This window comes from Aptenodytes patagonicus, chromosome 11 (assembly GCF_965638725.1).
Source record: "Aptenodytes patagonicus chromosome 11, bAptPat1.pri.cur, whole genome shotgun sequence".
NCBI lineage: Eukaryota > Metazoa > Chordata > Aves > Sphenisciformes > Spheniscidae > Aptenodytes > Aptenodytes patagonicus.
In genome coordinates this window covers 2,777,156-2,789,685 of record NC_134959.1, presented here as the reverse complement: position 1 = coordinate 2,789,685, position 12,530 = coordinate 2,777,156, and the positions used below count along the sequence as shown (strand labels likewise).

Sequence of the window (12,530 nt, the reverse complement as noted above, 5' to 3'; positions counted from 1 at the left end):
TTCAAGAACAGGATTTTTTGACGCGCGTCAGAAATGAAAAGACACGGCGCTGCCTGCCCTCAGACCCCCTTCCTGCCCTCGGGTACGCAGCCATTCCCCTTGGCTAAACGCAACGCTCTGCGCGTAAGCCACGTCCCGCGTCAGTCCCTCCACCTGCTTTTACCTTGTCGATTGAAATCCATGGGAGGCTGTTTGCAGTCCTGAGCTCTGTGACCACTGGCCCCACAGTTGTAACAGGAGAGATTCCCATTTTTTTTGTGACTTGAACCATTGCTGTTTCCCATCATTCCCTGTGCCTGATACACCCCTGCTGTCCCCGCCATAAAGTTCTGCATTGGCGGTACCGCAAACGTCGACTGCCCAGTCATTACGGAGTCCGGTGCTATACCGCTGTTGTAGGCGGTGTGGACCACGGGGAAAGTCGTGCTGCTGTTGTACTGCTGCGTGTTGATGTAGCCGTTACTACACAAAGGGTTGAAGGGCAGAAATGGAAAAGTAAACATCGAAGGTCCTGAAAACGGGTGCTGAAAATAGTTAGCGTAGCTGACGGTCATACCACTCGACCCACAGTTCCCGCTACACCCGCAGGAGCTGCACACCATGCACCCGGGCGGCTGCTGCTGCTGGTGGTGATGGTGGTGATGGTTCTGGTTTGGTACTGGGATGCTCCCTGCGGAGCCGCTGCTGCTGCTGCTGCTGCTACTGCTGCTGCTGCTGCTGCTGCTGTAGAAGTTGTTCTCAGCAACAGATGAGAGTGTGGGGCTGGAGCTGGGTGCGGGGCAGCTGGGCAAATTCGCCATGGTTGCAAATGATGTGGAGGGGTGGCTGCTGGAGGAGGCCGCATTACTGTTTGCGCAGAAGCTGCCTTGCATTGGCGCCACTGGCACGCTGCTCATTGCAGAAAAGGCAACTTTGGTGTTGGCTGTGTACAGAGCAGTCCGGGGATTTATTATTGCAGGGGACACCGTTATTTGCATATTACTGGAGCAGGAAGTCTGTCCGGCAATGGCAGAATCAGCAGGAAGAGACGAAGACACCAGGAGTTTGATGGGTGGACGAGCCACGTGGAAGACTGTGCTGGATGTTACAGTGGCAGCAGTACTCGTTTCTACTATTAATCCTGGCTGCTGAGCTGTTTTTATCACTCTGTCCAGAGTCGAAGCATGTACGACTTTGGTTCGAGGACCAAAGTTAATAGTAGATGTGGGTGAGCTGTTCTCAGCAGCCCCTGACAGCACTTGCAAGGGCTGGTGGGGAGAAGATGCAGACATTACATCCACCACCGTATTTCCAAAGCTCTTTTCCATTTTTATGCTGCCCCTAGGTCCAGGAGAAACTTTATTTCTTTCTTCTAAAGATAAAAGTGAATGCATAGACGATGAAAGTAGCTTCATGTCTGCATTGCCACGGTCTGATTTATGCACTGAATTTAGCATCCGAATGGGGGTGATATGAGTAGAGGCCGCTGACATCATTTGCATTGGCAGAGCGTGGTGGCCGGACGGATTGGAGCCTGCATCGTTTTGCACTGGTAAGACCTGAGCCGTGGGTCTGGCAGAGCTCGAAGTGAAATGATTCAGTAACATCACCGGCTTTTCCTTTTCCGAACCGTCTAAGTGAATCTCTAAACCTAGGGACAGAAACATCTATAAATACAACTGCTTCCCCAGACAAAGCTGGGCAACACAGGCACCCTCTTTGGTTGTTTCTGCTTACGTCTCTCATTCTCCTCGGCGCTGTCTGAGCTCTCTTCCCTTGTCTGGATCCCCATGGGGCTGGAAGAAGAGCTGGAGTACTCGGAAGAGCTGCCCTCCCGGGGCAGTGGGTGGGCTGGCTGATCCACATCCACTCGCAGCTCTGCAGATAAAGGGTGTGCGAGCAATCAGGGAAGGCAAACAAGAGGGGTAACACCTACTTGACAGGACCTAATTACAACTGTTTCACGACACCATCTAACATACAGTGATGCTCAAGATTTACAGAGATATGCATCGGCTAAGAAGCAGGACTCTGGAGGCGTAACAGTCGCTGACTAGTGCAGCTAGCCATTCACACAGGAGCCGTGAAGAGGCAACTGCTTTTTATTGCACTCCATATACACAGGAATCAAACTTTTTGATTGCTCCCTATTAAGCTGATGGCATTTTGGAAGATAAAGCTTACGACAGGTTGGTGAAAAAGCAGTATAAGAATGAGCTTGCTCTTGTGCAAGGACATATTCAGCCCCAAGAGCACAGCAGTGTCCTCTGCTCCTCTCTTACCTGCAGCATGGTTGCCACGAATACTCTGGATAGGCCCTACGTGCGTAGTAGGGGGAACCCTTGCCACCCCGCTGCTGGTAACTGAAGAAGGTGTTGTGGGGTTTAGGCACCGTTTCTCCGATTTTTCTCTACAGGGTGATGGAGAAAGGTATGAAGAAACAAAAACTGGCTAAAGCACAACAATAGATAAATCAATTTCTGAATGAAACTGAAGCAGACAAAGCCCATTAAATAATCCACTAAAATGTTATGCTAATTTCAAATGGAAACATTTGGAAATGACATCAATCTTGACCATAGCTTCTTGCCAGCAGTTACATTTGGACTATCTGCTGTCTGATTACAATACTAATGCTCTTATTTGTATAAAGTAAAACACCACCAAATGGTGACTAAATTCTATCACACATTACGTAAGCGCGTCCCAAACCTAGCCACGCACAGCAAAACCAAAGAGAAGCCAAACGCAGTCCAAAGTTTTCATTTTGCAAATACACTCTGGAAAAAGTAAGACTGATAAAAAATGCTGTCAAGGAGCTTTGATAAATGGGCATGGATTTGGATTTTTTTAATTGCTTTTTAAGTAACTGTAGTAGCTTCAGAATAAACATTTCCCTTTAAGTGGAGATATAAAAAATAGGACAATCTGTTGCATCAGTTTCCCCAAAGGGCTATCAATATTGCACAGAGCGCTGGCGTTCTTTACATCACCTTCACCATATAAAGCTGTGATCTTCCTGAGACCAGGGTTACCTCCAGCAGCCCTGACTTTCAGTGGTTTGTCCCCATACAAATTTAGAAGTCCAGATCCTGTACGGGTATCATCTGGCAACCCGCACCCCAGCTCCAGCAGTCAGCAGAGGCCTGAGCGGCTGCAAGCTGCCACAGCTGGCTTGGATCACCGCGGGACACCAAGGAGGCTCTCAAAGTAGCTGTGCTCCATCCGCACTGACTGGAAGCCAAAAAATTGTCAGGTCTTACAAAGAAAAAGTCCTGCTGGGCACCCTGACTTTCTGTGTGCATCACCAGAGCTTGCAATCCCTACAGCTCAGTGGCTTGCTTGCCTGATTCCCTCCTACCCCGTGAATCTCAGGCGGGTGGTAAGCCCAAAATCTAAATGGGCTTTGCACACCTGCTTTACAATACCTATTATCCAAGTTTAAAAAAAAACCCTAAGCAACAGTATGTATCTTCTGTAAATTATTTAAAAAATGTCCCCCTCCTTAGAAAAGCTGTCAACATGATGGGTGAAGGCAGGCAGTTACGTTACGACTGGGTTGCCATATACTTTTAAAACGGAGTTCACAAGTTCTTTACATTTGGTAATCCTTACCACAACCCTGAACAGGCAACAGTAAACCAGTAAGTACTAAATATTATCTAGTAAGCCCCCGTTTCAAGAGCTTTTCAAAGTAACCGACACAATTGCAGAGGAAGGGAGATAAGCAGCATCCGTATTTACAGGTGGGAATCCTGGTAGGTTTATGGTCTGGAAAACAAAGACCACAGTAAAACCTGCATTAAATACCTTATGACCTTAAAAAGACAGTTCCCCCCCGCCACTTACTTCTCCAACTCTAGCTGGGTTTTGAGCTTCTTCTTTGCTCCCATGGTGAGGGATTCAAACTTATTCAGATCTTCCTCAGTAAGACTCAGAAACTTGTAAAGAAAAAATGCGTGCTTAGTTTTACAGCCTGAAATATTCTTATTTACATTTTCAGTAAAGATCAGTTCTGAAAGGCAACTTTAAAGCCATTTTTTTAAACATATGTTTATTCAAAGAAACTCTCTACTCCAGTTTTAAATTATAGAATCAGTGTAGAATAAAAGCGTGGGGGACTGGCATGAAAGAAAGAACATCCGTAGATTAAATTTAATTAGGTGTGTGCTTATATTAACTATTCACAATAAAGATGAAGTAATTCGTGTACATATTAAAACAAAACTTTGTGCTATAAATGAGTTTAAGGATCTGTTTCTCTTAAAAAATCACTCTAGTTTTCCTAGTTGTGTCATTTAACACAGAAATCAATGTGCAGTCATCTCATCAGTTTAACTGGAAAACATACTCCAAAATAAAATTTTATAATAAAATATAGATATAGAATGTGAAAATAAAATATATACATTCACAATATAATGTAATGAAAATTAAAGCCAGAAAAGTATGCGTAATAATACATGCTTTTTTAAAGCACACTAGAATGGGCAGAGTTTTGCTACTTTTATTAAAGAAAAAACCACTATGTATTTCCCCTCACATAATGAAGAAAATCGAATCAGAAGACTCTGGTAACAGATTATAATTGAATACATACAACATACTATAACCAGCACAAAGCCATCCCAATTTAGACCTGGTTCAACCTAAGCACTTAGTCCACTGGAGGGCGTTCAAGGCTAAAAGACAGTAAGAGGACATGAATTTTACAGATGGAGCTGGGCAAATGCTGTAAAAGTATTCTATTTAGATAAAATCCAGCACACATAGGTATCATTCGTGACTCTTACTATGCAAATACATCAGCGATTATTTTTCCACAAGAATTTCTGCAGAAAACAAAACCCTCACATTCACTTGCAGGTACGTGCACACGCTAATGTTCACGTCAGAAGTCTGTGAATCTGATTTTTAAAATAAGGATAACCAAATATTTTGGGTGAAAAATCAATCAAGAAGCAGAAATAAAAAAAAAAATCAACAAATTCTAGTTATCTACTGCACATCAAAGGGATGAACAGGGAGCCAAAGCAGAGCTCCTAAGACAGCATGCAAGTTGGACCTTCAAGTGTTCGGTGAAGAATTCTGAAACAGGTGGCAGCTGTTGAACAGCCCAGGCCCCAGACACAACACAGATCGAAAATAGAAAGAATGTTTTCATCAAAATATTATTGCTTCAAGAGAGTGCAAACCTTCACAGCATTTGCCAATAACTTCTGCGATTCTCAATGCAGATGTTTGCAGCCCCTCTCTCCGCACTAGAGGATACAAGGATAATTTAAAAGCTGGCTCCCTTTTCTTAAGCTACTGCCCTACCTTCTCCATTGTGAGCTGTTTGAAGACAGGATAGTATTTGTGCAACCGCAGTTTCCTGAGCCAGTCTAAGATCCCGTTTTGCTCCTGTGTCTGAGGGGTCTGTGGACTGGAAGACATTAACATGGGTGAAGAAGAGGTGTCCATCTGGGTGCGATAGGCCAGCGATGAGCCAGTACCTCCTGCGTGGGAACAGTGGGGTAGTGCAACGGGAGCAGCAGCCGAGTGCTGAACGTGATTCTGAGAAGACTGAATGCCAGCCACTCCACATATAGGTCTGCAAAATAGTTAACATAATTTGATTTAGCACATTGAATCTGTCTCACCCAGAGTTCAGCTACTACGGCCATACAAATCTACCACTTCCAGGATTTCTGGTAAAACCTGCACCGTTCGATCCAAGTTACAGATTTGTACCTATGCTGTTCACTAGCACAATAAAAACAGTGCCGTTTAGGGCAAATAGTAAGACCCATCTTCAGCTTAAGCAGAGGTTTCCTTCTATAATCACAGATAATGTATGTTCTACTACCTCTCTGTGATTTACAAAAGGTTTAGAGAGAATGGCCATGGTTCAAGCTTTGCATTATTAAAAAGAAGAAAGGAAGCCCAAATATAATCCCATGGAAATTTTTTTTCCATGTGGAAGTGGCAAAATAACCCACAACACTGGCTCCTCGGAGGGGTCTGGTTTTTGTTGGAGAAAATTAAAATTGCCTCTTAAGAGAGAGAGTTCTGAGTTTGTTAAATCCTAACAAAAGGCAAGAGAATTTCTTTCCTTCTTTTCCCAAGGCTGGCTTCTAACTCCCTTGGAAGAAGTTTCCTTCCTCCCTCTGAAAGGAAAACCCCTGCTGTACAAGGAAACATTCAAATACGCTGTAGAGAGAAAAACCCCTTTTGGAGATGCTCTAGTCTCCCTTTGCCCACGAAGACTTATACTAGGGATGACCAAATCTGTGCCTACAATTCAGACGATCATTATTCCTTTCAAGCGTGTGATTGAGACCATTACGACTTACGCAGTAAGCAGCGGATCACAAAGAAATCATCCATCACCACAGCTCAACATGGAAGTGTTGATGCCAATTAGTGGTTACAGCTTTAAACACTTTGAGAAATGCTGCTTCGAACGGGTGTTCGTAGGTTTTACTGCCAGCAGGAACACTGCAATTGTCTGATCTCACCTCCCATGTAACACTGGTCAAAAAGTTTCCCTAAATTCTTCCCTGAACACATACATTTCTTAGGACAAGAGAGCCGCTGCTGATTTCATAACCGCCAATGACGAGAGATTCTGTCACGATGCTAGAAAGTTTGGTCCAATGGTAATTACATTTTATATGCTTTATTTTTGAAGCTGAAGTTGAATTCTATCTTCCATTTCCAGTAATTATGTTACATTTTAACTGTCTGTTACCTAAGTTTTGTTGTCTTTGCGATCAACTCACTGCAAAACTTTTCTTCAAGCAATTACCCATACTGAGCTCTTGCAGTTATTATTATGTGTTTCCTTAAGGCATTTAAAGAATGAACAAATGACAACACTAGGAATGCCAGTACCTGACACCAATATTCCCACCATTTGTCTGTTCTGGGCAGACCACACACGAAGGCTATAATTTCTTAAAATCTGCTACAGATGAGTATGAAAGTGTAGACTCAAATAAATCCCCAAGGGGAGACAGATAATTACCTATGTAATGGGGTTTTACAACGAACCAGAACAAAAGTAAACAAATACTTCACCTTCCAGATGTTCCCAGCGTAGTTCCTACTTTATAAAGGGAGGGGTTGCCAGGATCTAAAAACAGGAAACAGAAGTTACAAACAGCATCGGTTTATGAAATGTGTATCAGTACTAAAAATTCATTTTTAAACTTTATTTAAACTTACTTGAACTCTGAAGTTGCTGTGAAGGAGATGAAGTGCTGAAGAACTTTCTAACGTGGTCGTTTTTCACCACATGGGAAGGTAATGGTGCCAAATACCTGCATGTTCATCAAAAGCAAACACCCCCCCCTTCTGTTATATTTGATTTGCAGCTGCCTATGCAATCATGATCGTAGACTGCATGTGAAATTTTGAAATTGAATTTGAAATACTGAAACTAAAACATGAAAGACCTTTCAAATCAATACCACCACGCAAATCTGATTCAAAGTAGGCTCGAAACGTATGGATATTCTTATCCTTAATACTACTTAAACACTTGTTACCATTGCATTGCTTTCACTCTGTTTAGTATTTCAGCAAAGATGCTTAATTTAGGAACACTGAACACTTGTAAGGCAGAAAATGTTCAAATATAAACTTGAAAATTTCCCTTCAAATTCATGAACCTGAAGACCGTAAAATATAGATATATCTGTTATTTAATTTTCTCCTCTTCAAGATAAACAGCAGATGCAGAGTCTGGCAGTGTAGGGAAAAAGGCTGTAAAACTTATGTCGCATTTTCCTTGGGATTGCTGTGCCTCTTTCGGGGGAAAAAATGGCAATCTCCTAAAACTTTGCGATGTATAATGTGTATGTGTTCTATCAACATGACTAGACTTCTTGTTGTTATGCAAACCTGACTGCCTTTTGCCAAATCTTCTACAGATTCAAAAAGGCATAAAAAGTTGTTAAAAAAAAGAGAGCATTTGGACCTTATCTTTGTAGTTGTCATTTTTAAAAAGTCTTTGACTAAAAAATAATTCAACTGTACACACACTCAAATGTGCCTTCCACCTTGAAAAAATCACAGTTCATTTCTGAACTTTTCAAATACGCAGCACTTAACAAAACAGCTTCTTTCTCTGCTCCAAAGATGCAACCTTTGCTGTCTAAATGCAGATTGCTGTTCTATTAACCCAGATTTGTAGAGACTGTTGCTAGCTAAACAGCAGCAACAAGCATTCTCTCTTACCCTACCTGATTCTCATCAATAGGCTGTGATCCTCAAAGCACAGAAGGGACTGTTTGAAATGTTAACGCTGTTTGCCGTGGAAAATAATTGAGGCGTGCACCTGCTGGCTCTGACTATGGAAAAACAATATCCACTGTGACTCTGCCAATGGTGGACAAAAGTCTGTCTTGACTTAGGGAAAATAGGTGTTTAGCAGAAGCTCTAACAAAAGTTAATTACTATTTTAAAATGTCATTTAATACTTTGCATAGATAAAGACAGTAGTAGCTGCAAATACTTTTAGTCCCTCTAATTTTCCTAGCAAAACTATTTCAGTATTTAGAAAGAGAGAACTGATGTGACCTGCCACAGATGATGATTTTTAAAGTGGTGTTTTAGATTAGATAATGGCCAGGTGATTTGTGGTAATGTGAGGAGGTACTATCTAAGGCTTCAAAAATTTCTTAGCTCTTAATGGCTTCCAAGAATTTAATGGCTATAATATATACATGCATACCTACCTTTTTAAAATTAAACTAAAATAAACACCACGATAACCTGAAACAACTGAGACAATAAAAAACTCTGTGAAAGGGTAGGGGGGAAAAAAAATCCCCACAACCCATCCCTCGATACAGAAGGATGACTATTCAGGCAACTATTTTTTCCTGAGTTTTGTTTTGTTTTGTTTTTTTTTTAAAGCAGTTTTGGCTATTTTTGAGCCCAAACCAAGCTTCTGCAAAGCCAATGATCCTCTATTTGTTTTTATCAAGGAATGAGGAAATGTCAAGTCTCCAGGAAGCTTAATACAGAATATTATTACCATATGTATTTCTGAAGAAAGAATTCCTGAAAAATTCTTATGCACTGGAATTAGCAGAACATCAAGAAATAATGCTTAGGATCAGGCTCTCATTTCTTGAAAGTAATTTAGAATATGAACATAATATTTCTATTTCCTGTTTCTTTCTTCCACTGGGTGAAAAAAGTCAAGTGTCAAGATAAAAAAACCCACAACAAGAAAAAACCCAGCATACCTAAGGTCCGATTCCAGGTCCATGTGGTTCCGTTCTAGGTAAAATGAATCTGGACCAGCTAGGCAAGGAATGAATTTCTCCAAGTTTTCTTCTGGATACAGCTGAGATAGCTAAAGGTGGAGGATATTACAAATAAGAAGTGAAAAGACGACTTGTTACTCATCTAAGATTCAAGGCACAGCAATTTATAAGTCAAGCATTTTATGAAATTCAATCTATCTGTATTATCTCAGTACATTTTGAAAAATATCATTGAACAAAATTACACATAGGGACAAAACATCTCTCTGGTTTTGAAGTGTTTTTCATGTCGCCTTTACCTTTGAAATAAATTCAGTCACTTCAGCGGAAGATTTGGTTACCAACGTCACTGAAGAATCAGACCACAGGACCTTAAGAAGTGAAAAGCATTCAGTTTAGTAACTAATAGTCAGGGATTTAAGTTTGGTTCCAAAAGATCAATAATAGGCATCAAATGTCCCCCACAGACTGCAAGAAAGTTTGTAAGGTGTGACATCAATAAGGAAAACCTTTTTTTGTGCACAAGTAACTACTACTCAGTCCTCCCTCCCTGCCCGATTCTTGCTGTTATTATACTTAACAACTATTCTGAATGCTTGAAAAAGCACTTCATAGTTTACACAGCCATTGCACGCTGCAGACATCCAGCATTAAGGAACAGACTACTAAGTAATGGAAATTTTTTTTCCTTATTATTGTTAAAGAAAACAGCTGGTTTGTAGAATCTGATGTACAATATGAACAACTCACCACGGCACAACAGTGCCTGTTTATAATTAATCAATTCCATATGCCATGCAAAGTTGAAGATGGCAGCAAACCACCCCACTGCAAAAAAAGGCAAAACCTTAGAAATGAAACCTGCAGTTACTGCTCTAGCTACGCTCTTTAGACACCATCTTGTATATGCCCTAGAAAAAGGAAATAGTTCAGTATCTCTTCCCATACGCTTTCTTCATTAAGTCATTACATTCTTAGATACAGAGGCATTTATTGGTTGGTAGATGATTAGTTTAACTGAGCCAAAAGCCAGGACTTCTTGGCACGAAGAATATCAGCGTGAGACTGGCCAATAAGTCCCTTCAGACTGAAGATATCTATTCAAAGCGTTTGGAAGGCATACGGATCTCCAGCAGTTCTATAGGGGAAGAAGCTGGTTTTATGTGTTTAAGACTCAGGAGGCCATCTTCTCACATGACACTAGTTTCAATGACAACTGAAAACATACACAAAGTTTTTCCAGCCACCAGAACGCTGCCAAAAAAGACTGGTGAGAGGAGAGTATTTCAAAATATATTACATAATGGAGGAATTTCCTCTCTGCAGAGCTGTTACACAAAAAGTAAGGGGGGAAAAAAAAGAAAAGAAGAAAGAAAACTTTAAGCAGTTTCTGGTTTTACAAAGCCTGTGGGGTTTTTTGTTTGTTTTTTAAAGTTTGTGATAAATTAATACTTCTTTAAATTCATGAGAAATTTCAGAAAATATAGGAGACATTTGTTACGACTTACATTTTGCTAACTTGTTATAATTGTCAATACTCATAAAACAATAATGTGAACTGTAAATGCAGGGAACAATAGCATTGCCAAGCGATGCTGAAAACACTAAACTGCTCTATCTATTGACCTTCTATTCCCAAGCTACTAAACAAAACATTTAATAGTTGGGTTTCTAATCCAGCAAACAGCAATTTATTAGCTCAGCTAAACTATGTACTGTTCTTTCAGTTACGAGCTGTCAAGTGAAATACTGGTAAAAGTAATTTCTGGTATTTATAGAAAAATTTATAATAGGAAAAGATGTTTCACAAGATACTAATATGTAACTGGAGTCTAGACGACTGCATACTTCATAAAGATTTTTAAAACGCCTTGAAAAAATCCTTTCTAATATTGATGACATGGAACAATCATGGGATTCAGAAAATTCAGAACATTATCCATGGATCAAGTCACGCAGAGGTTAACGCTGTCAACATCACAAGAAGATGCTGAACTGATGCTCTATCTTGGGTGGCGGTTTTAAAGAAAAACTTTTTTTTTTTTTTTTTTTAAGTTGTAGATAATTGAAATTCTACTGTCCATTTTCTTTCGGGTTCTCCTTTTCTCACCAACTGCTTGGCTCTATTGCCTCATTAAGCAAGCCAAAGACATTTTCTGGGCTTTGCATTCTGAATTTTGGAATACGTCGTTCCAACTAGATGGGAGAAAAGCAGTTTGTCATTCTTTCTCGCCAGCACCCAGAATCCAGTCTCTGCTATTAACACAAGGTTTCACAGAATGAAGTCATCCCTCCACAGAAATTGTGAGCAATGACCGAACCTCCAAAAGCTGCGTAGAAACGGGGGGGAAGCCACTTCATCTAGCAGCTTGTGGCTAACCACTCTCATTCCAAAGAAACTATTCTCACTTCCAGTTTGAATTAGTCTGGCTTCAATTTTCAGACAACGGTTCCTGTTATGCCTTTTTCTGCTAGATTAACACCCCCTTAGCCAAAGAAGAAAAATATTTTCTCCCCTTTGAAAACGCTTTTATATGACATTCGAAGTCATCTTTCAGTCAAGTTCTTTAACTCTCTCACTACATGGCATTTTTCTCGAGCCTTGAATAATTTCCATAGCTATCTTCTGTATTCTTCAACACCCCTTTTAAAAGCAGTAACACCTGAACCATATGCCACAGTCTCACACTCCCCTCAATGCTGAATGCAAAGATAAATGACCATCCTACCTCTCTTCCCACATGTGCAGCACTGACCTAGGAGTCTAAATTCTTTTCTTTGTCCAGATGAAAACTTAAATTCTTTCTAGCTTCTGCATTCCAGCACATAGATACCCATTCTGTAAGCATGGCACGATATTTTTCCCCTAAATATATACTTTGCCACAACCTGCTGCAGTAGAGTGAATGTTTTTATTTTGCCTGTGGCCCACTCTGCATCATCCACAAATGTTCATCAACAGCAATTTACGACTACTTCCAAATCATTGATTATAAAATATGACCAGTATCTATCCCCAAGGAGCTCCACTAGACCAGTTTCTGGGATCTAAAAATAAGGTTTGAAAATTTAACTCCTCCTTAAGTATTATCCTCCCTTCTTTCACAGTAAAAAAAAACCAATGACAAAAACTTACCTCAAAGGAATATTCAACATTTCTTTCATTCTTCTTGTGTGCCAGTCCCTTTAGCTCCACTTTTTCAACACTCACTATGAAAAAACAAAGACAGAAGAAGAATGAGGAGGATATTCTTAAATGCATGCAAAAGTGATGACTCTTCGGTAGTGCCA

General features: G+C 40.6%; 1 protein-coding gene across 1 annotated transcript in view; it reads right to left on the bottom strand.

Moving 5' to 3' along the window:
• Nucleotides 1–12,530, bottom strand: part of ZCCHC14 (zinc finger CCHC-type containing 14) — a 55,299-nt gene that overhangs the window by 5,446 nt on the left and 37,323 nt on the right. Inside the window, exons 3-12 of the mRNA XM_076348970.1 lie at nt 12,376–12,449; nt 9,539–9,610; nt 9,219–9,328; nt 7,189–7,283; nt 7,042–7,096; nt 5,299–5,572; nt 3,829–3,920; nt 2,262–2,389; nt 1,717–1,857; nt 164–1,630 (exon numbers count right to left, since the gene is read on the bottom strand). Of these exons, the coding sequence (XP_076205085.1) occupies nt 164–1,630; nt 1,717–1,857; nt 2,262–2,389; nt 3,829–3,920; nt 5,299–5,572; nt 7,042–7,096; nt 7,189–7,283; nt 9,219–9,328; nt 9,539–9,610; nt 12,376–12,449 (2,508 nt within the window). The remainder of the gene's footprint in view (nt 1–163; nt 1,631–1,716; nt 1,858–2,261; nt 2,390–3,828; nt 3,921–5,298; nt 5,573–7,041; nt 7,097–7,188; nt 7,284–9,218; nt 9,329–9,538; nt 9,611–12,375; nt 12,450–12,530) is intronic.